We start from the raw sequence: 27,109 nt of genomic DNA on the forward strand, positions 1-27,109 counted from the left end.
CTGTTCATATGTCACCTCCACAAACTGGGACCCCCAAGTCATTGCTCAGAATCTACCAAGCCACTTAAAATCATAAATCCCTAAAAGAACAAAGTTGGACTTGGTTTAAGAACATCTCATCTGGTGTTTCTAATATAGTAATAAAGCACCTTTACTCAAATGTGACCGGAATTTGGAAGAAAAAGCTTCAAATACAGCTTTTGATTTAATACACACAATTAGCAGAGTATACATCACTTTAAGAGGTTTTTTTAAAAAATACATAAATTTTATTATATATTAAAGAGGGGGCAAGGGAGGGAGAAACAGGGGCAGAAACATTAACACGTGGTTGCCTCTCGTACGCCCCGAACTGGGGACCCGGCCCGCAACCCAGGCACGTGCTCTGACTGGGAACCAAACTGGTAACCCCTTGGTTTGCAGGCTGGTGCTCAATCCACTGAACCACAGCAGCCAGGGCTGAGAGGTTGTTTTAATGTCTGCAGGCTACCTCTTTTGGTTAAAGCTAACAGTTACTGGCTTATGTTCTGATTTGACTGAAATTCTTGCCCCAAGATTCTGTAGGAACACAAAATATTTCATATTTGAAAAACATGTAAGACAGCTGTCATTTCAAATGGTGACAATTTTACCACATAAGTATCTAAGCGCATCCACATGCTTCTCTGTTTCCTTTTGGGACCTGGTGTGTGTGCAGGGAGACTAGTCAAGCTGGTGGAACCATGTTCCCCCACTGAGTGCGCCTGGCCCAGCCAGACCCAAGCAGACCAAGGCCCACACCCTGGAGCCCCCTGGACTTGCCTGCTGAGACCCCATCACTGAGAAAGAAGCCTCAAGCAAACTGATGTAGCATTATATGGATTTTGAAAGCAACTAAAAACAATTTAACAACAAAAGTGACTGTGACCACCTATTCAAGGAAAAGTACAGTACACATCACGCTCAGAGGTACTTAAAAAATAAAAATAAATCTTGAAACAGAAAAACAATCAAGGAGCGTCCTGGCCAGTGTGGCTCAATTGGTTGGATCATCATCCCGTAACCAAAAGGTTGCAGGTTCAATATCCAGTCAGGGCACATGCCTAGGCTGCAGGTTCGATCCCGGTCTGGGAGCATATGATCACTGGTCTGGGTGTGTACAGGTGGAAACTAATCAATGTTTCTCTCTCCCCCTTCCTCTCGCTCTCTCAAAGCAGTGAAAAGGTGCCCTTGGGTGAAGATTGGAAAAAAAAAAAATCAAGAACAAAACACAAGGAGATTTTTTGAAAAGGAGATTCAATGCGGCCCGACCACAGCACAGGGTTACTGCAGTCTGCTGTGTACAACTCGCTCCCGTGGCTTTTGTGTGCATTATACGTGGAATTATTATACTCATGGTGTGTTATCATTGTACCCAAGTATAATGTGCATCCTCATTTTCCCCTCAAAAATCTTGGCAAAAGAGTATGAGTGATACATGGCAAAATATGGTACATGGAAAAAACAATGGAGCCTAACCACTTCTTCCGACCAACAGGTCCTGTTAGGTAAGAACTAAATTTGCAATAAAGAATCGCAAATTAATAATACGGGGAAAACTTAAATTATACTGGGGCAGGGAGGAGGAGGTCAATTTAAGCCCAGGCCAGCTGAGAAACTCAGCCGGGTTGCTGGGGTGCTGGGCCAGTGGCACCGTATCACCAGGGAAGCCTCACGGACAGGCAAGAAAAGAAGGGATCTCCTGGCATTTTTGCAGCCTCAGGTAGACTAACAGGAGACACAGTTTTAAAATATTAAGTCAAACAAGAGAAGAACTGGAAGAAAAAGGAAATATTGGTCAAGCTTAATTGGGAAAGATTACTTTTTAAGCTAGAAATAAAACAAGTCACTTAACACAGAGTAAACAGGCATGACTACATGAGAACAAAAGGAACCTCTAACTGCAAAAATAATCAAAATTAACAAGAAAACACACTGGAGATTTTCAGCAAATACAACCAACATCTACAAAGTGATCAACATAAAACCTCAACAGCCAAACATACAAACTGGAAATTCCCAAAAGAGGAATTAAGGACCCCCAAAATTCTCAATAAAGAAATGAAACTGAGCCCCACTTCCATGTGCCCTGCTGAGGCGCACTGGTGTGTGGGTGAGTGCCGCATGGATGCTGTGGGTGCGGCAATCTCACTCTGAGCGGCACCAACAGACTTGAAATTAGGAGGGCTTGCTGAAAAAGCAATTTGGAAATAATGTACTGACAGGTAGTCCTAGTTCCAAAATCTACCCTAAGGAAGAAAAGACAAGCAAAGACCAGGAGCATCGACATCCACTGTGGTTCAGCAACAGAACATTCTGGCACCAAACGGAAATAGGAAAGCCCCTTCCTTGTCCCTGCAGAGTAAAGACCCCCAAATGACAAGTACCAGTCCCTCCGAGGCCCACGGATGTACATTCTCTCTCCCTCTCACAAATGCCCACCAGCACACAGTCCCCTCTCCCTGGTTCTCTGATGACAGGACACAGGAGAGCCACTGGTGTCCCAGTTGGTGAGAGCTGACCTGGGCCCCTAATCAGCGGCTATGGTGGAATGAGCTGAGGACTCAAGGGAGTGGACAGAGAGGGTCAGAAGCTCCCTTATTAGTACAAAACCACAGTCCATTCACTCAGTTAATTATCCAGCTGGCTTAAACAGGCTACTAGGTATTTATCTACTTTGACAGGTGGCAGGTACAGTCTGCAGATTCAGAGCTGAAAGCAGACCTAAGTCAGAGACATGCTTAACTCTTGGCATGTAGTTAGCATGTGCAAGAGGATTTACCACCTTTCCCGGGCACACAGCCTCCTGCCTCCCCCACAGGCCACATTTATCATCGCTTCATTACAGATGTCAACACAGGGGCTGAAGGTCTCATTCCTGGCCCACAGTCATTTCACGAGGGGTGAAGGGTTTCCTGATTCCAAAGCCAGGGTCTTCCCCTCATCACCTGACCCTGCCCCACCTAGATTCTAAGAAGACTGGCTTCAAGGATGCAAGCCTGAAGCCAGCATCAAGCTGGGTGCATTTCAGAACACAGCCCCCTCCAGAAGAGCCCAGTGAGGCTGCCGGAGCCCAATGTGACCACCCAGGAGGGAGTCCACACTTAGTTCATACACAGGTGAGGGAGAACCAAGTGACCAGTTTGCTCTAAAACAGCAGCTCTCAAACCTTCAGGTCTCAGAACCCCTTTATATTTTTAAACCTTATGGAAGATGCCAAAGAGCTTTCCTTAAATGGGGTTATATCCACTGATACTTACTATGAGAAACTAAAATAGATATTTTTAAGTATTTTTAATTCGTTAAAAAATAATAAACCTGTCACTCAATAAATGTAATAAAAAAGAAAGAAGAGCCTTAGCTGGGTGGCTCAGCTGGCTGCAGCATCCCCACACACCAAAAGATGTGGGTGGGATTCCGGGTCAGGGACCATACGGTAGGCAACTGACTGATGTTTCTCTCTCTCTCCCTTCCTCTCTCCCTAAAAAGTCAGTAAACAGTATCTTCGGGTGAAGATTTAAAAACAAACAAAAAATAAACAAAAATAATAAGCCCATTATGTATAACTATAAGTAACATTTTCATTCAAAATTTTTTCTCCAAAACAAAATTACTGAGAAGCATGGCACTGCCGCACATTTGCAAGTCTCTGCTACGTGGCTCCGCAGAAGGCAGCTGGACTCTCCCGTCTGCCTCGGCCATCACTCTGCTGGGGTGTGCGGTCTGGGCCAAAGCGCGTGAGACAACCGGCCTCACTCGGTTAAGTCACTGGAGAAGAGAGGAGTATTTTAATGGCCCTTTCAGATATTTGTGGGAATTCTTTGATACGACACCCAAACTTGACAAGCATTAGCTTCTTAAAAGTTAGCTGCTGTGTGGAATCTGAACCCCCAACAATGAATTTTTCATACTCTGTGACACTGGAATCCATCAGGTGACCTTGCACTTCGAACAGGTCTTCCACCCTGTGACTGTACAGCGCCATACACTGGTTATCTGGAAAACTGTGGTTCACTGAATTATGGAGATCTTCCAAGTGCTGACAAATTCCATGCTATCATATCAACAAATTCATTAACATCACTACCTATTCTCCTCAAAAAAGTCTGTACGTATTAGGGAGATAGCAAGCTTACAGTGACAGATCAAGTTTCCCCAAATTCTACTTTTTACTCAAAGATTTTGATTTATCATTGGTAACAAATACTAGCTCATTTTCCAGAAAAATGTCGACCAGATAGCCAAGTCTGAATAACTGGTTCATCAGTCAGACTTCCAGTGAAAGTAGACTTCTGGGAAAACAGCCCTGACCATCAGGCAAATGCTTCACTTGAGATAACCGCCACACTTAGGCTAGCAGAAGTGCCTTATGCCTCCTTTGCATTTCATTATACAGAATATTAATAAAAATCAATACTTTTTAATTACTCATTAAGTGAGTCTGGCTTTTCTTTTCTCCCTGTGAGCATGTGGCCGTGAAGAACCCGCGTCTTCTAGTGGGTTCAGCACATCTGTTCCGGAACTAACCACGAGGCGCTCACCGCTGGCCATTTTGGCACCATTTGTGCTTATTGCCTACCATGCGCTTAGGTAAAAGTTTTTTTTTCTATAGTGCAAAATAAATTTTTATTTGTTCACAAACACAAGCATCTTGACATTTTGGCACATTCTAAGAAGGAGAGCAAACCCTTTTGATTCACTGTACCATTTTCTCTTGCGGTTCATGTTTATGGCATCTGAGGTGGATTGTGTGACATGCTTTTAAGATCAAAGTGGAAGGTTTAAACCTTTTGATAAGAGATGACTTTTTAAAATATAAAGAAGCAGTCTATGAAAACAATCTGTTTTTCAATGAGGGGACTGTTTATTTACATGCCTGATCCAGGATTAGGTTATAAAACTAGATTTATGTCAACCAGATCTTTTCCTCTGTAATGTATTCGTGGTCCATAAAAATCTTGTGGAAAGTAATCAGTGATTCTTCCTAGTGCAAGATGCCTGGCTGCCCCTTAGATAAGCCTAAGTATCTGCTGTGCAGAGCAACATCATTCCCTCCTGTCCAAACCCTGTACCCGGGCGGGGAAGGGAGGAGGATGTGGTCTGGCGCAGTGTATCTCAAACTCTCACAGACCTACTCTATAACACTTGTTCCAATGGTTCAACTAGCCTACTGAGCCTAGAGGACGAACAATGTTGTGGCAATGGGAAAGGAAAGAAAGCGGGGAGAAAGGTCTTCTGCCTTCATTAACTCATTTCAAGGCCAAAAGCAGTTATGGGCACAGGGAATCGACCGTCCCAGGCAGATTTCCCGTGTAGCTCCAGTCACTCTTTCCTTAGGCGAGTGCATACAGAGCTCGGACGGCATGAAAAAAGACAGGAACGCCACCATCCCTGGGCACATCAGGGGAAACAAGCCACCTAGGGACAAGAGTCACACAGCAGCCTAGAGGCCAGGCCCTGACTTCAACTGGTTCTTTTACTGCTAGGGAAAAAAGTGCAATCAATTCCTTTGCAATGGTCTGGGCAGGGGAGGAGGAGACAACTTCTTTTATGGAAAGCTGGGGCTGATACCAGGCAAATACAAGCAAAGCAGCTAGTCTAGCCCCGTCTGGAGATTCACCGACTCTCAAGGCAAGAGTACAACTCAAAGGCAGAGCTACCAACTCACTCCTCCTGTCTACGGCTGCCTCTTTTATCCAGTGTGTTAGTGTATCACGGACTGCGGCAGTCCAGGGTTTTCCTCACCAACTTCCACCCAGCAGCCACAGGGCAGTGTTGAGGGCCCAAAGCTTTTCAGTCTTCCAGCTACTGTGTGCATTTCTCCAACCTCGACAACATCGCTTCTCTGTGAGATGCTTCAGTGACACTGCACTATTTGGTTTGAAGGAGCTCATCATGTGTACATTTAAAATATTCAATTCCTTTATCTTTAAAAACTAAATGATTGTTCTTACAATACTGCAACTTAACTGGCATCATAACAGCATGCAAAATTGTTCAGTTCACAGACACAAAATGGCAAAGTATTAATACCTATAAAGCCAAGGGAAAGACAGCTTTTGGCCTATGTTTGTTTTATATGTACAGTCCCCCAGTTATTCCGGGGCAGAGTCCTCCCTTCCACAAGGCAGGGAGAGAACCCGGGATGTCAGTGTCTCCTTCTTAGCACCTGTAGGCTTGGGTGGGGCTGCTGTGGGGCTGAGAAAGCACGTCTTCTCCTTTTTCAAGTCAATGACCCATACTTACATATAAAAATATATTATAAATGTTCTTTTAAAATAGCTCATTAAAATCTAAACTAGCAGGTGCAGATAACATTTAGAAAGGTGTGGGGGAAATTTTTTAATATCATTGTAAAACAAGTCAACAAAGTATACTTACTTCTTGTTGTATTTCCGTGTTAGTCACAAGGAAAACTTTAGGATTTCAAAGAAATGATTTACTGAATGGTATAAAGTTACAGTAATCAGAGCAGGTATAACTGAAGACAGCTACTATGAGCCTAGTAGCAATACCAAGAACTTAATACTCTCTAAAAATGCACTGTCAAAATGTATGACAGACTTAAGCAAGACAGGAATCGGTAGGGCCTGTGGGAGGAGCCCTGTCACACCCTTTGCTGGTCGCCCAAGGCCCTACAGGGAGGAAGTCCAGGGCCCCAGCAGAGCTCCGGGGTTAGAGGGGCCCCTCCCCTCCTTGTCCTGTCCCCTCTGTACAGAACTGCCCGGTTCCAGCCAGTGGCTCCCCAGGTCTGCACATCTCAGACTGCAGTCCTTCTCTTGACCCCCTCCCAACCCCATGAACCCTCTGTTCAGACAGAATGGCTAAGTGACTTTCTGCTTAGGGTAGACAGCAAATTATTTATACCATGAACCTACTTCTTTACAAGATTAAAAAAAAACAAACAAGAAAACACTTCCTTAGCCATCAACGCAAAAATGTCATCCCTACAGTGTGTAACTCTGAAAAACCCCTCTACTTACATTCATAGAGAGTAAAAGGGAAAAAAGCAAATTATCATTTTAATAGCATTACAGAGTTATTCTTACAGTCTGTGGGCCACACACTGAGAACCACTATTCTAAAGAACCAGGTGCTTGACAGATTCCCCAGGGACCAAATGAGTGATGCCTCAAGCTCTCTGCAGTTCACCAGCCTCCAACTGGGCCTGAACCACAAGGAAGGGGAGACAGCCCAGAACAAAAAGAGGAGGCAAGAGGCTGCACATTGTGACCTGCCATCAGTTGCTCTTGCAACTTAGCCCAGAGTACAGGCTGAAGGGGCTGTGCCACGAGGGGCCTCTTAAAAATGCCCAGGGCAAAGGGAAGTGGGCTTCTGAGGAGTTCCCCATGTGCCTGCACCGGCACTTCTCCAGTGCTCTGCTCCTGCCAAAACCTTGGGAAGGTCTAAACAGTTGTCCTTGGAAGCTCCTGCTGACCCACACACTGACCCACCTGGAGCGTGTGGCCCACCAGTGCTTAAACTGTTTTGGTCACAGCCCCTCCCCCCTCCTTCTCAGTACATATTAATACTCCTAGTAATACCACTTTAGGAAATATAGAGTCCTGAGAAATGTAGAGTAGTTCAGCTGGCAAACATCAATACTCATATTTTCTAGACACAGTAGTTTCTAATGGCACACACCCTGGCTTCACCCATGTGCTGCCCCCCCCCCCCCCCCCCCATCTATCGTCTCCACGTGACTGCTCCGAAGGCACACGCGTCCTCTCTCCTGCGGAGCCAATCCCTCAAACCCTGCCCTGCCCCTCCTTCCATTTCCTGCAGCCTCCTACTCCACCATGACTTCCTGGAAGACACTCCCCACCACGCCCCCTGGTCTTGGGCTCCTCTCTGCCCCTGAGGAAGGTGAAGAAACCACAAAAATTGATGAGGATAATGTCTGGGTGGAGAAGCTCTTCTCAACATCACCAAAATGGAAAACGAAAACACAGGTTTGCTTTGTAAGAATTTTCAACTTCCATACAAAAACATACACAAACAGACCAAAAAGATCAACTGAAGAAAACTGTTTGCAAAGTAGATGACAGAAATATTTTCATCAAAGGCTCTTAAAAGTAAATTTTTTAAAAATACAACACAGCCCTGCCTGGTCTGGCTCAGTGGATAGAGCACCAGCTTGTGAACCAAGAGTCAACTGGTTCGATTCCTAGTCAGGACACACGCCTGGGTTGCAGGCCAGGCCCCCAGCAGGGGGCACATGAGAGGCGACCACATATTGATGTTTCTCTCCCTTTCTTTCTCCCACTCTTCCTCTCTGTCTAAAAATAAATAAATAAAGTCTTTAAAAAATAAAATAAAATAAATGCAACACTTACAAGAGGAAAAATAGTCAAAGGCACACAAAGCACCCTGAAAAATAAATACAAGCGGCCAATGAATCTAGGAAATGTTTGCCTTGATAAGAATATAAACACAAATTCACATGGGCCCGTTTTTAGAGGTCAAAATGCTCAAGGGCAGGCATGGCCACTGGGGAAACAGGGGCTCTGAAGCACCACAGTGCAAAGCACTGCCTTCTTAAATGCACACACCTTCCCTCCACCTGCCACCCCAGGACTCCACCTTAAAAGAATTACTCAGACAAGTGGGAAAGGCTACATGCAAAGGATAACTTACAACAGCAAAGACTGTGGAACACCCGAACATCTCACCATGGGGCAGTGGTTATTTAAATCATGTTGAATTCATGTCCAAACAGATGCCAGCATGCCTGGCCTGCTGAATCCCAAGGGCCAGGGCCTGGGCAGTCCCAAACACACTCACTCCTGGCCCAATGCCTCTGAATACTCACTTCCAGTTGCACCCTTTGAGGGGCCTCACCGCAGTGTTAGTGGTAGCTGTGGAAGGCCTGAGGTGGTGCAGAGCCTCACAGGCAGCGGTGATGAAGGCTAGGACGCCTGTTCTGTTTACCTCGTCTCACGTCCCCATGTATTCCACTCTGCATTTCTAAAGGAAGCACTGCTTTTGCCTATAAATTCTTACCAAGGGTTTCCACTGGCCTGCTTCTCCAATAATAGCTTCTTTTCATCTTCGGAAAACTGTAAGTCCAGTTCAAAAGAATTAGTGTCCAGGTCATGGATATACTGCTCGATGTTGCTGCCTGCTCTCTGCGGCAGACCCGTGTCTGAAGCAGACAGGGAATGGGAGGAGGATGACGACGACACTTGCATGCAGCCAAACTGGCTCAGGAGATTGTCGTACTGCACAGAGAGGAGGCAAAAGTGAGAACCAGTGCCTTAATTTTCCTAAGGTTCAAAGATGCAGATACACTCTGACCTATCCTCTACCAGCAAGTGCACAGTCTGAAGGCCCAAGGCCCAAAGCCCAGGTGGCAGATAGGCCCTGAGCCCCAGCCCAGCTCTGCTTCTCTGGTATGTGGGCAGCTCTGGTCTCTCCACTGATCCAAGGACTGGATCCTGCCTGGCCTGGGTCCCCCTTCTGAGGAGAACATCAGAAGATGCTTTGCCCCGAAGAGTGGCTAACCCTCAATCTCCCTCTCTAGGAAGGGAAGACTTCTGCGAGCCCCCATGCTGCCCCACCTAGAGGGGTCAGAATGCCTTCTGGGAAGAGGAGGAATGGGCACCTGGTGCCCTGCAGGATCCACCCTTCAGGATGCAGAAGCTCCGTGGCAAGACCCTGGGAACTCAGAGCCCTCCTCCTTTGACCCCGCAGTCCTACATCTCTGAGTCTGTGGCTGTCACTACATACTCCAATTAGACTGTGTTCAATTAAAAAAAAATACTCCTATTAATCTCAGCAAATTTTAATTAAGCTTGAGTATAGACAAAGTTGCCTGCTATTCTGGGGAGAGCTGCAAACCACTGGGGACACAGAAGATGGAATGACTCACAAATGTGCTGAACAGGCAGGACCTGTGCACTCGCACACTCCTGGGCTGCTGGGTGGGCCAGAGAGCCCAGCACAGACCGGGGCAGAAGTGGTCCCCTGGACAGCCTGCCCCCCAACGGTTGTCAAAGAGGAAAAGGAAAGCCGCTACCAGGAACAGTGAAGATGAAAGTGCAGTGTGTCCTTCCAAGCCCCCTGTGCCTCCAGAGGGGTCACACCCTCCTGGAGACCCTGTGCCCACCTTCCCCACGTGTTGCCCACACAGCCTGCTCCCACGTGGACACACAGCTCCCTCAGCCCTGCCTCACTGGCTCCCAGCTGGGAGTGACCCCAGGACATTCCTGTGACCCCTCCACTTAAGTCTCAGCACATTCTTGTCTGAAAACCCTGGCCAAGGCCACCTCTGGGTGGTGTCTCGCAGTTCACAGAGGCTTCCACAAGCCTCTCTGGGTGTCTCAATGAGACTTTCGAAGCCAGTGAAATGGCTGTTGCCATCATCCCCATTTCTGAAATAGGGAAATGAAGCTCAGAACTGGCCCAAGGTCACAACCCAATGGCTGACATCAAATTCAGAGCTAGTCCGCTGTGTCTTTCTAATGCAGTGACTGCCTCACTCCCATAGCAGAACTGCTGGATGACTGCTGCTTGCTGGGTGGGTCCTGCCTTGGGGTCTCCATTGTACTGTTCCCCAAGGAAAGCTCCAGATGATCTACCTCTGCACTCCACTCTCCTCCCCATCGGCAGCACCTACTACAGACCAGCAGCACAAAACCCCAAGCCCAGAAAGAACAGATGACAAGGGACGACACCGGGCTGAAGTGGAGGCGCTCGCCAGCACTGACCAGTGTCCAATCTCAATGCCATGCCCCCAAAAGTTCCAAGCAGCAGCACCCCAAGCTTCTCTTGGAAAGATCAGAAGCACTCCAGAATGTTTTTAGACACATGATTATAATGGTACCAGCCATGAGCATAAGAAAGATGCTACCAGGAGACTCAGTACTCAGGAGCCCAGAGAGGAAAAGTGGAGGAAGGAAGATGCTGCTCCCACTAGCTCCAGAATCCCACACCCAGTGCTTGGCTCTGGTTCAATACCTACGGGTAAAAAGTAACTAGAAGAAACGAGATAAAGGGACTCAACTACCCCAGGGCCTGGTGACCTGCATTCAGGGCAGAGGTGTAGACAAAGCCTCCTGGGGCCAGTCCTGGTGAGAGACTCAGGCTTGGGCTGCAAACTGTTCAGACACCACCGGCTTGCCCTTGAGCCCTTCACCCCAGGAATCAAAGTCTTGGAGCCCACAGGCACAAACTTCCGGTACACAGAGGAAGCATTTTCACAAAGCACAGTAAGCAGAATTCATCTCTGTCTGGGTTACCCCCGACATACTCGAGCCAGCTTACATTTCCATAGCAGTCTTCGTCATCTTCTGACATGGCTGGTAAGTAAGCTGTGAGTTTTGGAGGTGTCTGATGATGCAGATTCTCCCACGTGATGGACTCAAAGAATGGGTGAGCCTTCAGAGGGCCATACCCTTCCATTTCTTCACAGCCTAATCGCTTTGTGGCATCTAAAACCTTAAAGGAAAGTTGAGACAAGTCAGTGTCAGGGGTAAAGAGTACTTCTGATAAAAATTCTTTTTGAGTAGTTCTTTTCAATTCCCGGTATCTCCTAGAATTAGAAAGGGCCCCTGGCCCATCCCACCTAGTCCCACCTTGGGCCAGGGACAGAAGGAGTCACTCTCTAGGAGTCCTTTCACTTCTCTTGAGTTTCTGCTCCTTTCCCTCTGACAGATAAAAAGGAACCACAACCTCAAAATTTTAAAAATAGCAGCAAGTATTATTTTAAAATATAGAATTGAAAATCCTGAAATAAGAAAAAATAAAATTCCTGGATTTAATAAAAAGACAACAAAGAATGTGTCTGGATGGTGATCTCCCGCAACCAGGGAGCAAAGAGCCGTGTCTCCCACCAGCGCTTGATCCCACGGCCCCACGACTGTCTGCTCCAGGATCCCGTTGCATCCTCCCACTCCCCCCACCCAGAGAAGATCAAGTGCACCCTGCCACTGAGGGGACAGACTCGAAGAGGCAGACTAGTGTTCACCCACTGCTGAAGCAGGACTGACCCAAGATTATGTTAAGGGACATTCTAGAGCCAAAGTACCCCATAAGTAGGGACAGTGCAATTTCTAGAACCTAAGACACAACTTTTCTGGGTAAATCTGTTTACCTTTGCTATATTATCTGGAGTGATCTTGAAAACCTCATGTAGCTGACTCTGGAGTTGGTATCCACAGATATCACTAAGGAGGACTTACTGTAACACACCACTTGCTCTAGCATCAGGTAACTTGAAATGCTATACATGTTGATGTGCAAATGCAAAATGATACAGTAATTTCCTGTCTGATTAAGGTCAAGAATCACGCATTTGCAATTGGAAAGGGTTTATGATGCGATAAGAGATACAAATCTAACCTCTATCAATCCTAAAACAGCCTTTTACCAAACACAGGTGCCTTCAAGAAAGCCTCTCTGACCACAGGTTCAGAGCGACTCCGGGTCTGGCTATTCAGATCATCTTACCAGAAGAAAAGTCAAAATATTTACCAAAAGTTTTTCCACAAGGTCTCTTGCCTTAGGAAAGAATTTTTCAGGAAAGTCATACTCCAATTTAATAATCTTCTGAAATATAAGATATTCATTTCTGTAAAATAAGAGAAACCGTTATTCTGGGCAGGGTCACACAAACCTTTCAGAACAAAGCTAGACCTTTTCTGGGACAGTGGCCTCCCTCTCCCCACAGAGCTGCTATATACATCAAACGCTCATTGTTAAAGTCCTCCCACCTTGGTCCCTTCCCCTGCCCTGGCTGCTCCAATGGGTAGAGGTGTGGGGGTGGGTAGAAGGTGGGGGTAGAGGGTTGGAGGGGAGTGGTATCTCTTACCCAGCTCGGAATGGTGGCAGTCCTGCCACAAGCTGGTATATTATACATCCAAGAGCCCAAAGGTCTGAACTTTAAGGGAGGGAAAAAACAAAGAATGGCATTTGTAAAATTTCAGTGACATCTCCATTCCCTCTATTCATACCACCCCATTTAAACCTCCAATTTACTGCTTTCCTGTAAAGAAAACCAGGTCAGTGTGAGGGTGGGAACCTGCTCCAGGCCCTTCTTAAGGGGGAGCCTGGGCCCACAGGATCCTGCCCACACCTTCTTTCAGTGCAGCGCTTGGGGGGATGGGGGATGTGGAGAGATTCTCTCATAACTCACTCAGTGTTTATCCCTAGGACACAGGTACAAGCTCACATACACCAAGGGGCCAAAGGAGACAACGTATAGGATGTGCACAAAGTAATCCCTTCTTGGACTCCAAAACCTTGCCTCTTCTTTATAAACATTTTAATTATACATCTTAAAAGAAACACAATGCAGTTCTAAATTGCCCTAAGTCATTTCTAGAACCAGCTGCAGAAACCCTAGGGGCGAGGCGGCACTGTGCCCCTTGCCCTGGATGTCGCCCCTCCTTCCCACCCGCACTGGCCCATTCTCTGTCCCCTCAGTGCCATCTTGGAGCTCACGGCTGACATCTACTTTGCATATTTGATTTCCTCCGTCTGTGTTGCATTCTGTCCCCACACCTCAGCCTGACGAAAGCATCAAGCTGCTCCTTGCCCTGCACTGCCAGCTGCCTCTCCCTATCTGCCAGCCCGAAACGTATGTAGGGCTCAGGGGTGACTGGATAGAATCAGTTTCTGAAAGAGGCCACAGTCTGGTAGCTGGAAAATTAACTTAAGGGGTGTGGGTGAAGCCAACAGGCCAACTGCAGTGCCAGGATTTGCCTGGGACAGATGAGGCTCTTGATGTGAGTTAAAAATGTAACAGGTCAGAAATTTGAGTCACAAAATGCAGAGTGAAGAACATTTAAAAAGTGAATCACGTTTTACACAGCAACTAGCTTTTACACTTGATTTTCTGTACTGTTTAGTCTAGTTAAAAAGAAGCTACACAAGAAAGACACCTACGGCAAAGCACTGACCCTCCGTGTGGACGCGGCCACAGCAGAGCTGAGAGGCGGGGCTGCCTCTGCTGCCCACGGGTCGTCTCGGGGGAGGAGGAGTGCTGCTGGCAGAGCCTGCTCTGGGGGTAACATTTTACTTGCGAATTATTTGAATGCCTTACCATTAGTGGATACCTTATCATTTTAAATGTTTTTCAATATAATAAAACCTAAAGGAGGAGCCAGTGTAACATTTCCAAAAACCAGTATGTACCAAAGACTTTTAAAATGTCCAGGTAGGCCATGTAATGCTACTTGAAATTCATGAAATTCTTGAACTTCAACAGAGGAGCATGGGGCAGCCTGGAGGCAGCCCTGGCACAGTCAGGAAGGCAGCCCGTCCTCCTGCCAGATGAGCAGAGGTGCCCTCCAGCCACGCCCCCCGCCCCAGAACAGGCAGCGCAGAGCAGGCGCACCAGACTGTGCCGCATAAACAAAACCACTTCGACATCGAGTGACGAGGAAAGACTTTGATAAACAACAGTAAGTCATACGCTGGAATACCACACAGCTGTTAAAGCTGACTGTAAATAATTTTAGTAACATGGGGAAGTGTTCGTTATATAATTGCAAGGATTATATATTTAATAATTAGATAATAACCACTATATACTTAATAGTTGTCAAATAACCATTCAAAAGTAAATATTCAATATGACCCCAGTTGCATAAAAATTATATAAATATATATAAAACCCATAAAAAACCATAGCTGGGAAGATATACCAACTCATTATCTGTGACTTTAAATAGGCTGGAGACTGAATGATTTTGTTGTTTTTATTCTCTGTATTTTCTAAGAATCTTTTCAATGAATATCTATCACGTTTAAAAATATATTTTATTAATTGTGCTGTTACAGTTGTCCTAATTTTCCCCTTATGCCCCGCCCCCCCCAGGATCCCCCCTCCCTTTGGGCAATCCCCACACCATTGTTCATGTCCTTGGGTCAGGTGTGGAGGTCCTCTGGCTACTCCATTTCCTATGCTGTACTTTACATCCCCGTGGCTATTCTGTGACTGCATATTTGTACTTCTTTATCCCCTCACCTCTTCTCCTATTCCCCCACACCCCTCTCAATCTGGCAACAATCAAAACACTCTCTGAATTCATGATTCTCTGCTCTACTTGTTTGCTCAGTTTTTTTCGATTCAATTGTCGATAGATATGTATTTATTGCCATTTTATTATTCCTAGTTTTGAACTTCTTTTTCTTAAATAAAGTCCCTTTACCATTTCATATAATAATGGTTTGGTGATGATGAACTCCTTTAATTTTTTCTTGTCTGGGAAACTCTTTATCTGCCCTTCGATTCTAAATGATAGCTTTGCTGGGTAGAGCCATCTTCACTGTAAGTCTCTGCTTTTCATGACTTCGACTATTTCTTGCCAACCCCTTGTAGCCTGCAAAGTCTCTTTTGAGAAACCTGACAGTCTTATGGGAATTCCCCTGTAGGTAACTAACCAACTTCTTTTCTCTTGCTGCTTTTAAGATTCTCTCTTTATCTTTAACCTTTGGCATTTTAATTATTATTTTTTAAAAATATTTATTTATTTTTAGAGAGAAGGGAAGGGAAGAAGAAAGAGTGGGAGAGAAACATCAATGTGTGGTTGCCTCTCATGTGTCCCCTACTGGGGACCTGGCCCACAAACCAGGTATGTGCCCTGATTGGGAATCGAACCCGCGATCCTTTGCTTCACAGGCCCGTGCTCAATCCATTGAGCTACGCCAGCCAGGGCTGGCATTTTAATTATGATGAGTCTTGGAGGGGGCCTCTATGCATCCATCTTATTTGGGACTCCCTGGGCTTCCTAAACTTGCATGTTTATTTCCTTCACCCAATTAGGGAAGTTTTCTTTAATTATTTTTTCAAATAGATTTCCAATTTCTTGCCCTTTCTCTTCTTCAGGCACCCCTATGATGCGAATGTTGGTACACTTGTAGTTGTCCCAGAGGCTGCTTACACTATCCTAGTTTTTTTGGATTCTTTTTTCTTGTTGCTCTACTTGGTTTTAATTTCCTTGTGTTCCAAACCATTTATCTGATTCTCAGCTTCATCCACTCTACTGCTGACTCCCTGTAAATTGTTCATTTCCTTTAGTATACCCTTCATTTCTGCCTGGCTCTTTTTTATACTGCTGAGGTCCTCACTGAGTTCCTTGAGCACCCTTATAACGAGTGTTTTGAACTCTGCTTCTAATAGATTGCTTATCTCCATTTTGTTTAGTTATTTTTCTGGAGTTTTGATCTGTTCTTTCATTTGGACCATGTTTGTCTCATTTTGGCAGCCTGTGTTTGTTTTTATGTGTCAGGTAGAGCTGCTCTGATTCCCTGTCTTGGTAGTGTCCTGTAGGGTCCAGTGGCACAGCCTCCACTATCACCCAAACTGGATACTCAAGGTGTGCCCTCCACGTGGGCTGAGTATACCCTCCTCTTATTGTTGAGCCTTGACTACTGTTAGCAGGTCTATGGGAGGTTCACTGGGTGCACAGGCTCTAGGAGTTTCTGGGAGGTGCAGGCCAGAGTCAACCATCACCTGTGTTTGGCCCAGGGCCACCCAATGTGAGCTAAAAAGCAATCTACAGATGGCTGCTGCTACTTGTGCTGGGCTTGGAGGTTCCCAGGGGCAGAACCAAACTGTGATGCAAAAACTGGTTGCTGCTAACGCTAGGCCTGGGGCTGCTAGTGGGAGGGTTGGGGGCAGCCTGTAAGCTGAGTAGAGCCTTGGGTAAATGCCAGAGTAGGGCAAACGGTGTAAACCAGGTTGATGGGAATCTCAGATATGGCTCCCACTTTCCTGTTCTGTGGCTCTGTTGGGGGAGGGCTCAGAAAAGACTCAATGGCCTCTGTCTGTTTTTTTGTCTGGGAGAGAGCTGTCCCCAGCTCTTGCCCTGATACCAGACACTTCAGTTCCTCCCCATAAGCCACTGGTGCCTTTCAAGCTGCTACCCAATCATGCTGGAGCTCAGAGGGAATGCATCTGAGCCAGTTTGGCACAGGCTCTTTAAGAGGAACTGCCAAGAAGTCCAGTAGTTTTTTCCCTGACTCAAATCCTGCTGGTTTCTACAGCCAGAAGTTATGGGGACTTATCTTCCTGGCACTGGAACCCTGGGCTGGGTGGTCCGGTGTGGGGCTGGAATCCCTAGCTCCTGAGATATTCTTCCTGAATTTTTACCCACCCCAAGTGGGTGCGGGGACCCATTTGTTCTGCATCTGTGTGTCCTACACTTTTGGATTGATGTGCTTTTTTTAATTCCATAGTTGTCAGCCTTGCATTCAACTTGGTTTCTGATAGCTCTGAGTAATCTATGGTCTGTAATTTAGTTGTAATTTTGATGTAGTTGTGTGAGAAGGTGAGCTGTGTTTACCTATGCCTCTTCTTGAATCTGATGTTCCTTGTATCATTTTTTAAATTATTTCAAAAATCTTAACTATTTTTGCATATCATGTTAAAAAATTAAAAAGCATAAAGATATACACTGATATCTTCCTCACAACCCTGTTCCCTCACCATTACAGACAAACACTGTTACCCATTCCTTGTGCAGACTTCTAGAGAGTTATAAATACATGAACAAATGGATCTGAGTAGACATTCTCCCTGCCATTTTCACACAGAAAGTGGTCATTCTGTGTCTTCCTTATCTCGTTCAGTGGAGCTTGGAAATCTTCTCCCATCAGTGTTAATCAGCTGCCCCACACTGAGGAAAAGCTAGTTCTTATGCAGCAGTGACACACACATTGAGAATCTGGCCAATAGCAAGTACCACCCAGAGGAGGATGTTTCAGCCTCAGCACTGTAGACATCTGGGGCCAATCGTTCTTGCAGTGGGGACATCTCTGCATTGCAGGACAGTGAGCAGTGCCCATGGCCTCCACCTACTTGATGCCAATCCCAACCCTTACCAAACTAACACCAAAACTGTTCACACAAAGCCAAATGTCCCCTGGGAAGAAGTGCCCCACCTAGGAAGCCCTGGCCTACTACAGCATCTGGCCCTCGGTAAGAGCTCAAAATCAAAGAGCCTAGAGACCCAGTTTAATCTTTCAGAGCATCCTTCATCATGTTCCTGCCCTGTGGCTCCATCCCTTAAAGAGTGTTTAAAAGCTGTCACACTCAGAAACAGAGCTGTGGTCCCTGGAACCACTCACTCCTCTGTAGCCTCTGGTATTGTCACTCTGTCATTCTAGGATGGCAGCCTGCCAATACAGGTCAGTGACCCTATGACTTTCTGTCAACTCAAGGAAGGGTGCCAGGAGTCCACGTGCCTGGCTGGCCTGGGCAGGAAGAATCCAAGGGCAAACTTTAACCACAGAACCTGTCACTGTCTGGAATTGCTCCCCAACCTCTGAAATCCCAGATTCTATTGCCACTTTAGTCTTTCACCTGCTTCATGCCTACCAGACAGCTCCCCAGACTTCTTCCTACTCTTGGCCATCAATGCCCCTACCCTCTTTTCCTCCACTGCCTGGCTGCCCTGCTAACCCTTCTCCACTCTTCAGATTTCTGCACTTGTGAGCAAAACGTCAACCCCAGCGTCCTCTATATTGTAATTTACTCTGCAATTACCAATGCCCTCAATCCCGCAGCCACTTCCAGGCCTGTTCCAAGTTTGAGCATGGCTAGGCCTAGCTCGTCCTGGCTGGGCCCCAGGAAAATGGTTTTGTCCCCTCTCACATGTGCTGCCTTCTGGACTCTTCCCACAGTCTGCAGGGTCTGTTATACTAAGCAGCTGACCTGTGGCTGCTACCAATGCCAGGATGCCAGAACTGGAGGCAGCATCAAGGATCCCCGGGCTCTGGGACAAGCAAGAAGCCTCATTAAATAATACAGACCTGTCTGCCACACTTCTCCCCACTGAACAGTTGTTCTAAGAGAACAAGATCCATTCTCAAAGCATAAAAAAATGGATCAAAAAAAAAATTAGGTTACCTTTTACAGGCCGATTTCTCTGTGAGCAGCTCTGGAGAAACATACTGGGCTGTTCCTACAAACGAGTTGGCCCTGGCTGATGAGAAGAGCAAACGGTCATGCTGAGACACAAAGAACTTACCATTATGGACATTCATCTACCAAGACACAATGGCTGGCATGGACACCAACTGGAGCTTTTTGTCAGCACAGCACAGGTCACTTGGAATCAGACTACAGTCTCAAGAGCCTGTCTCATCCAAGGCCCACCCTTCACACCACATTCTGACACCCTTTCCTCCCAAGGCTGGCTCAAAGGTCACCTGCTCAATGACACTTGCCCTGACCACCAGGGTAGCTCTTCCTGACCCTCTGCTCATGTTCTCCTGACGTCCCTCCCCAACACTAACCCAACATTCTCTCAGCTGGAGTATCTCCAGGAGCCTGTGGTGGCTAAAACAGCCTGGGCACAGAACAAGCACACAATGAACATGTGCAGGATACAGGAAAGGACAGAAACCCTGCAGGCTATGTACAGGGAAGGGATACTTTCTCCTTTTACAAACTGTTCAGGGAGATCAGGAGCAATAAAGGGAATGAGACTCATGTGTCCTGGCTGGGGACCCAACATCCTGCCACCTCTAGTACCGGACTGGACTGTGTGATGCAAGGCTCACAAAGTTCAACTGCAGACCTGGGTAGGGTGGCAGCAGGACCCTCTGGAACTACCCATCACTGGAGAGGAGGCACTGACACCCATGTCACCCCAGTAGTCCCCAGGGACCTCAGAGACTTCATCAGTGCATCCCTGACAAAGAACCACAGGCAAGAAAGAGCCACCTGCCCCATCACGCTGCTGCTGAGGTACCCTCCAAGGGGTGTCCTCCGGCATTAGGGACCACACAGCGGCCCTCGGCCTTTACCCATGACCGGAGGATGAAGGATCGTGGATTCTGGTGTGAGAGCCACCCCCCCGCCAAGAGCAAATCAACTCTCTAAGGAGAGCGGCCACATGCCACCGAGAGCAACCTACCTCCCATGACCTTCCAGGCTGGCACTGTGTAACCAGCACAGACATTTGTTGCCTACCTTCATGACTGAAGGAAATGCTCAGTTTCACTGAAAGTTTAATAAAAACCAGTAATTTCCTCCTGGCTGGCTGGCTTCTGTGACGTCAGGGTAAAAGCTCCAGAAAGAACATTAGGAAACCATAGAGGTCATCTAGTCACCCTGCCCTGGAAGCTTAGGGACACGCCAAAGGTCAAACTTCTCCAGCTATTGAAAAAGCAGGCCCAGAACCCACCACTGGTCAATGTGGCTCCTCTGTGCCACTGAGCCCCTCACCTGCAGGCCACACAGTCAGGGGAAAGGAGAGGATGTTGGACTGGGTTGTTGTTACCACCCTCAAAGTGGTTCAGAGAAAGTGACCAGCATCCTGGGCCATGGACTACCCTGGCCACCAGAGATCTGTAAGTCAGACTGAGAAGCCAGTGGGGAAGAAGGGACCTGAAGAAGTGTCTCTGAGGTCAGAACATACCCACACTCTTTTCAAGCCAACAGTGCAGACTGCTAGTGTCTTACCCATAAACCCACACATGAAGGACAGCAAACATCTACAAAACGTGATCAACTTTTGGACAGAAGATGAGAAAATGGAATACCACAACACATAAAAAGGAGTCTGCAAGGGAGATTTATCCCAGGAATGCAAGGCTGATTCAACATATAGAAATCAACCAAAGTAGTACATATTGTATCATTAGAATAAAGGACAAAACCACATGATCACCTCAAGAAATGCAGAAAAAGCATCTAACAAAAATTCAACATTCTTCATGATACATAATATGAATCTTCCTATACATAAAATAAGAACAGAACAAAACCACCTCAACCTGATAAAGGCATGTATCTATGAAAGCCAAGATGAACGTTGTAATAGTGCAAGATGGAAAACTTCCCCGCTAAGATGAGGAACAAGACAAGGATGCCACTCTTGCCATTTCTACTCAGTGTTGTAGTGGAGATTCTAACAGTTAGACAAGAAATTGAAATAAAAGGAATGCAGATTAGAAAGGAAGAAGTAAACTACCTCTAATCACAGAAGACATGACCTTGTATACAAACATCACTGTGTGTCTAAACACTTGCAGTGAGCATCTGAAAATGAAAAAAACTTCCATTTATAAGAGCCTAAAAAATAAAATATTTAGGAATAAATTTAACAATCGTAAAGCTTATACACTGAAAACTAGATTTCTGAGAAAAAGAGTTTTGAAAGAAATGACAAAAGATCTAAATAAACAGAAATACATCCCATGCTGAAGGATCAGAGACTCAATATTGTTGTTTTTTTTTAAATTTTTAAAAAAGATTGTGTTTTATTTTTTGAGGGAGGGAAAGGGAGAAAGAGAGGGAGAGAAACATCAATGTGTGGTTGCCTCTTGCAAACTCCCCACTGGGGACCTGGCCTGCAACCCAGGCATGCGCCCTAGACTGGGAATCGAACCAGTGACCCTTTGATTCACAGACCAGTGTTCAACCCACTGAACAACACCAGCCAGGGCAGAGACTCAATATTGTTGAGATGACGACAGATAGTACCTGACTTAAGATGGTTTGACTTACGATATTTTAACTTCATGATGGCACAATACTGTGTACTTTGAATTTTGATCCTTTCCCAGACAAGCAGTATGTGGGACACTGGGCAGTGGGCCACGGGTCCCAGTCAGGCCTGCAACCACAAAGGTAAATAACCAATACTCCACAGTATCCCACGTTGCCAAAGTGTCTGGATATTGTGTTCTGAGCACATTTAAGGTAGGCTAGGCTAAACTATGATGTTCAGTAGGTTAGGTGTATTAAATGCATTTTCAACTTCTAATATATTCAACTTATGATGGGTTTATCTCAACATAACCCCATCGTAAGTTAAGGGGTGTCTGCACTCCCCAAACTGGTCTATACATTCAACACAATTCCAACCAAAATCCCAGCTAGCACAGTATTTTTAAGGTTCATCCAGACTGGAGCATGTATCAGGACCTCAGTCCTTTTCACAACTGAATAAAATTCCGTTGTATGGATAGACCACACTTTATCTATTCATTAGTTGATGGACACTTGAGTTGTTTCCACTTTTTGACCATTAGGAATAAAGCTGCTATGAACATGCCCACACAACTTTTTATGTGAACATACACTGAATTCTCTTGGACATATGCCTAGAAGTAGAACTGCTGAATTATAAGGTAACTAAGTTTAACTTTTGATGACCCGCCAGACCGTTTTCCAAAGCTGACTCCACCATTTGATACTCCTACCTGCCATTTCTCCACATCCTTGCTAATACTTATCTTTTTGATCATAACCGCTGTTGTGAGTATGAAGTGGTACTTATAGTGGTTTTGATTTGCATTTCCCTAAAGACACTGAGCACCTTTTCCTGTGTTTATTGTCCGTTTCTTTATCTTCTTTGGAGAAATGTCTTTTTAGACTCGTTGTCACTTTCTTAATTTTTTTTTGTTTGCAATTATGAGTTCTACAAGTCCTTTATCAAACATATGATTCAAAAATATTTTATTTCCTATTCAGTTGGTTGTCTTGTTCCTTAAAAAATTTTTATTAAAAATAAATAAAAACATTTATTTTTAGAAAGAGGGGAAGAGAAGGAGAAAGAAAGGGAGAGAAAACATTGATATGTGAAAGAAACATGGATTGGTTGCCCCTTGCACCTGTCCCAACCGGGACCAGCCACAACCCTGACCAGGAACTGGACCGGCAGCGAACTCCCACTCTGCAGGACAGCGCCCAACACCTGAGCCACACCGTCGGGCTCTTTTCACTCTTAATGGTGTCATGGCACAAAAGTTTTACAACTCGATGTGGTCTAACTTACATATTTTTTCCTTCTGTTGCTTGTGCTTTTGGTATTACACCTAAAAAACCACTTCCTCACCCAAAGTCATGGAGATTTACTGCTATGCTTTCTTCCAAGAGTGTTAATAGTTGCAGATCCTACATTCAGACCTCCAATTTATCCAAGTTAACATCTGAGTTAACTTCTGTGTGTACTGTGAGGCAGGGGTAAGAATGTTTTCGATGATTTATTTGGTCATCACTGGAGGATGATGGTGATCCAATTCATGGTATTCAAAAGTGGTAAATAAAGAGAAAGGAGCAAGCATTTATACTGTTTTGCCTGCATAATCAATAATACTAGCTAAGCAAATAGATGCTATGGGGAAGTTTCTCTTTAAGGAAGAATTCTGTCTCATGAATGAATTAGATTATAATCATTCTGTATTCTTTACTGACCTAATGGATCTAAGCTACCATGGCTTTAAAGGGCTGTTGACATCACACAGGGAGAGGTTAATGGATGTCAAATGCTTCCCAATGAAGAAGGCACCAATGCCAGACTTTGGTGTGAAAGGATTGAACTCGAGTGTGGTCAGAGTGGCCAGCTCCAACTGCCAGTGTGCAAGCCATACAGAGAGGACAGGAACATGTCACATGACTCCACAGAGAGTCTGCCAGCAAACTTCGGTAAACACTGTAAGACAAATGACCTGGTTTCTTCAACAGACTACAAGGAAAAAAATTAAGATGGAAGGGAAGCTACAGATTAAAAGGAATTTAAGAGACAAATTAGCTAAACTCAAATGTGGGAACTTTATTTGAATCTTGATTCAAGTAAGCCACAACCAAAAAAATTATGATATGAAATTAAAATTGGAAATTTAACACTGTTTTGAAGTATTAAGGAATTACTGTTATTTTTTATTTATAAAGTAGTATGCTATTATAGTTGCTTTTAAAAAAGATACTTACATTTTAATGATAACTAGTAAAATATTTATAGGGAAAACAAATCAATGATAATGGGAATTGGGTCAGATGTATAATTTAAATTTTTTATACAAAAGCAGGTACTCTAGCCCTGGCTGGTATAGCTCAGTGGATTGAGCATGGGCCTGTGAACCAGAGTATGGCGGTTCGATTCCCAGTCAGGGCACATGCCTGGGTTGCAGGCCAGTTCCTGGCAGGGGACGCACGAAAGGCAACCACACATTGATGTTTCTCTCCCTCTCTCCTTCCCTTCCCCTCTAGAGGTAAATAAATTAAAAAAAAATTTTTTTAAAGCAGGTACTCTGTTTAAAAATGAAGACTCCATGAGTCACAGCTATGACTATATCCATAAAAATATGAAAAGACCAGAGTAAACATTCCTTAATGGCTAAAAAATTTTTTTGGTGGTGTAAGTATAGACTTGACTTTTTACTCTGTCATGAGAACTCTGCTTCTGTGGTGGAAGAACATCTGTTTCAAAGCAGCTCTTCCATGAAGGAAGGGGGTGGCCCTGCCTGTGTTGGAAGAGTGGCAAGGCAGAGGCACTGTGAGAGTCTTGAGTCTGCAGGACACCGAGAGGGGGACTGGTGCTGGTCTGAGGGTCTGGACAATGGCTGTCCACAGAGGGGTTGCATGGAAAAGGTACAGCTGGAATGACAGAATGACTCAGCTCTGAAGTCTTCCCTCTCTGTCCCCCGTCCAGCTGTCCTGCACTCCACACTGGCCAACCCACCCCTTCTATTTGGTGAGTGGAGCCTCCACACCTGGCTGTGTACCAGAAAACCCTGCACAGAGCAGGACAGTTCCCCAGGCACAAACCCCAAGTCGAACCTCTGGAGCCCCCAAGCAACCTAAGCCTTTTGTAAAGGGGGTAAAGGCCAGGGACACAGCCACACAAGAGGGGCTTCTCCATGTGATTAAGCTGACACCCAAAATATGTCTGTCAGGTCCTTGTGCAAGGTCAGAAGTCACAAGCCCTCTGTGCTAGAAAGTGCTCATCAACCCTATATGCCCTCAACAGTCCCTACTATCTCCCACCCTTGCCGATTACAGGCATGGAGGCCACTCCAACCCAACAGGCAGCAGTGAGAAATGCAGGGCTCACACCCCTGACAGGAGCAACCCACTGGGACAGATGTCTGAAGGTGGACAACCTGCCTCTCACAAGGAGGAAGGTGAAACATGCTTACTAAAGAGCTAAAGAATCTGAGCTCCCAACACTTTCCTTTTGGAAGCTTTAAGATGTTTTTGGGAAACCAACTCTGCACAAAAGTTTTTATAAAAAGCTAAGACTTCAGGACAAGATGGAGGCATAGGTAAACACACTTTGCCACCTCGCACAACCAAAAGGACAACAACAAATTTAAAAATAAAAAATAACCAGAACTGCCAGAAAACTAAACGATATGGAAGTCTGACAACGAAGAAGTCAAAGAAGAAACAACCATTCAGACTGGTAGGAGGGGCAGAGATGGGCAGCTGGGGTAGAAAGGACGTGTAGCAAGGCAGTGGCTGGAGGACCAAGTAGGTGAGGTGGTGGCTGGCAGATCTGTGGTCCCACATTTGCATGTGGATAAATAGGGAGGAACAACCGCAGAGCAAGACAGATGTGCAACCCAGGGTTCCAGCATGGAGAAATGAAGCGCCTCAAAACCTCAAGCAGCAAAAATCTGTGGGTGTTGTGGTGGCAGGAGAAACTCCCAGCCTCACAGGAGAGCTTGTTGGAGAGACCCACTGGGCCCTAGAACATACACAAACCCACCCAACCAGGAATCAACATCAGAAGGGCTCAGTTTGATTTTGGGTAGTGGGGAAAGTGACTGAAAGCCTGCCAAGAGCCAAGCAAGTAGTGTTGTTTCTTCTCAGACCCTGCCCCTACAAACAGTACCACAACCCAGTGATATGGGTTACCCAACCCTGGTGAATACCTAAGGCCCCGCCCCTTACAACATAACAGGTGTGCTGGGACAAAAAAATATGGCCCAAATGAAAGAATAGATCAAAGCTCCAAAAAAAGAACTAAGAGATGAAGAGATAGCCAACCAACCTATCAGATGCAGAGTTCAAAACACTGGTAATTGGGATGCTCACAGAAATAGTTGAGTATGGTCACAAAACAAGAGGAAAAAGTGAAGGGTATGCAAAGTAAAATAAAGAAAAATATACAGGGAACCAAGAATGAAGGCAAGGAAACTGGGACTTAAATCGATGATTTGGAGCAGAAGGAAGAAGTAAACATTAACCCAGAACAGAAGGAAGAAATAATAATTCACAAAAATGAGGAGAGCCCTGGCTGGTGTAGCTCAGTGGATTGAGCGCGGGCCTGCGAACCAGACAATCGCGGTTCGAATCCCAGTCAGGGCACAGACAGGGGTTGCAGGCCGGTTCCCTGCAGGCCAGTTCCCAGCAGGGGACGCACAAAGGGCAACCATACATTGATGTTTCTCTCCCTCTCTCCTTCCCTTCCCCTCTAAAGATAAATAAATAAAAAATTAAAAAAAAAAATGAGGAGAGACTGAGGAACCTCCAGAACAACTTTAAATGTTCCAACATCTGAATTACAGAGGTGCCAGAAGGAGAAGAGGAAGAGCAAGAAGTTGAAAAAATAATAAAGGAGAACTTCCCTATCTGGCAAAGAAAACAGACTTTCCAGGAAATCTAAGAAGCTCAGAGAGTTCCAAAGAAGCTGGACCCAAGGAAGCACAGACCAAGGCACATCATCATTACATTACCTAAAATTAAAGATAAGGAGAGAATCTTAAAAGCAGCAAGAGAAAAGGAGACAGTTACCTGCAAAGAAGTTCCCATCAGACTGTCAGCTGATCTCTCAAAAGAGACCTTGCAGGCAAGGAGGGGCTGGAGAGAAGTATCCCAAGTCATAAAAGGCAAGGACCTACATCCAAGATTGCTCTATCCAGCAAAGCTATCATTTAAAATGCAAGGGCAGATAAAGTGCTTTCCAGATAAGGTCAAGTTAAAAGAGTTCATCATCACCAAGCCCTTATTCTATAAAATGTTAAAGGGACTTATCTAAGAAAAAGAAGATCAAAAATATGAACAGTAAAATGACAACAAATTCACAACTATCAACAACCAAACCTAAAAAAACAAAAACAAACTAAGCAAACAATTAGAACATGAACAGAATCACAGAAATGGAGATCACATGGAGAGTTAACAGCTGAGAGGGAGAGGAGGGAAAAGGTGCAGGGAATAAGAAGCATAAATAGTAGGTATGAAATAGACAGGGGGAGGTAACGAATAGTATAGAAAGTGGAGAACCTAGGGAATTTATATGTACAACCCATGGACATGAACTAAGGCGTGGGGAATGCTGGTGGAAGGGGAGGTGCAGGGAAGAGGGGAATAAAGGCCAGAAAAAAAATGGGACAACTGTAATAG

General features: G+C 45.4%; 1 protein-coding gene across 1 annotated transcript in view; it reads right to left on the reverse strand.

Annotated features, from left to right (window-relative positions):
• PDPK1 (3-phosphoinositide dependent protein kinase 1) overlaps positions 1–27,109 on the reverse strand; it is a 75,854-nt gene that overhangs the window by 7,390 nt on the left and 41,355 nt on the right. The window contains exons 7-11 of the mRNA XM_053671558.1: positions 18,875–18,950; positions 12,830–12,898; positions 12,493–12,589; positions 11,284–11,457; positions 9,022–9,239 (exon numbers count right to left, since the gene is read on the reverse strand). Of these exons, the coding sequence (XP_053527533.1) occupies positions 9,022–9,239; positions 11,284–11,457; positions 12,493–12,589; positions 12,830–12,898; positions 18,875–18,950 (634 nt within the window). The remainder of the gene's footprint in view (positions 1–9,021; positions 9,240–11,283; positions 11,458–12,492; positions 12,590–12,829; positions 12,899–18,874; positions 18,951–27,109) is intronic.

Source organism: Artibeus jamaicensis, unplaced genomic scaffold, assembly GCF_021234435.1.
Source record: "Artibeus jamaicensis isolate MK-2021 breed Jamaican fruit bat unplaced genomic scaffold, CSHL_Jam_final contig_700, whole genome shotgun sequence".
Lineage (NCBI taxonomy): Eukaryota > Metazoa > Chordata > Mammalia > Chiroptera > Phyllostomidae > Artibeus > Artibeus jamaicensis.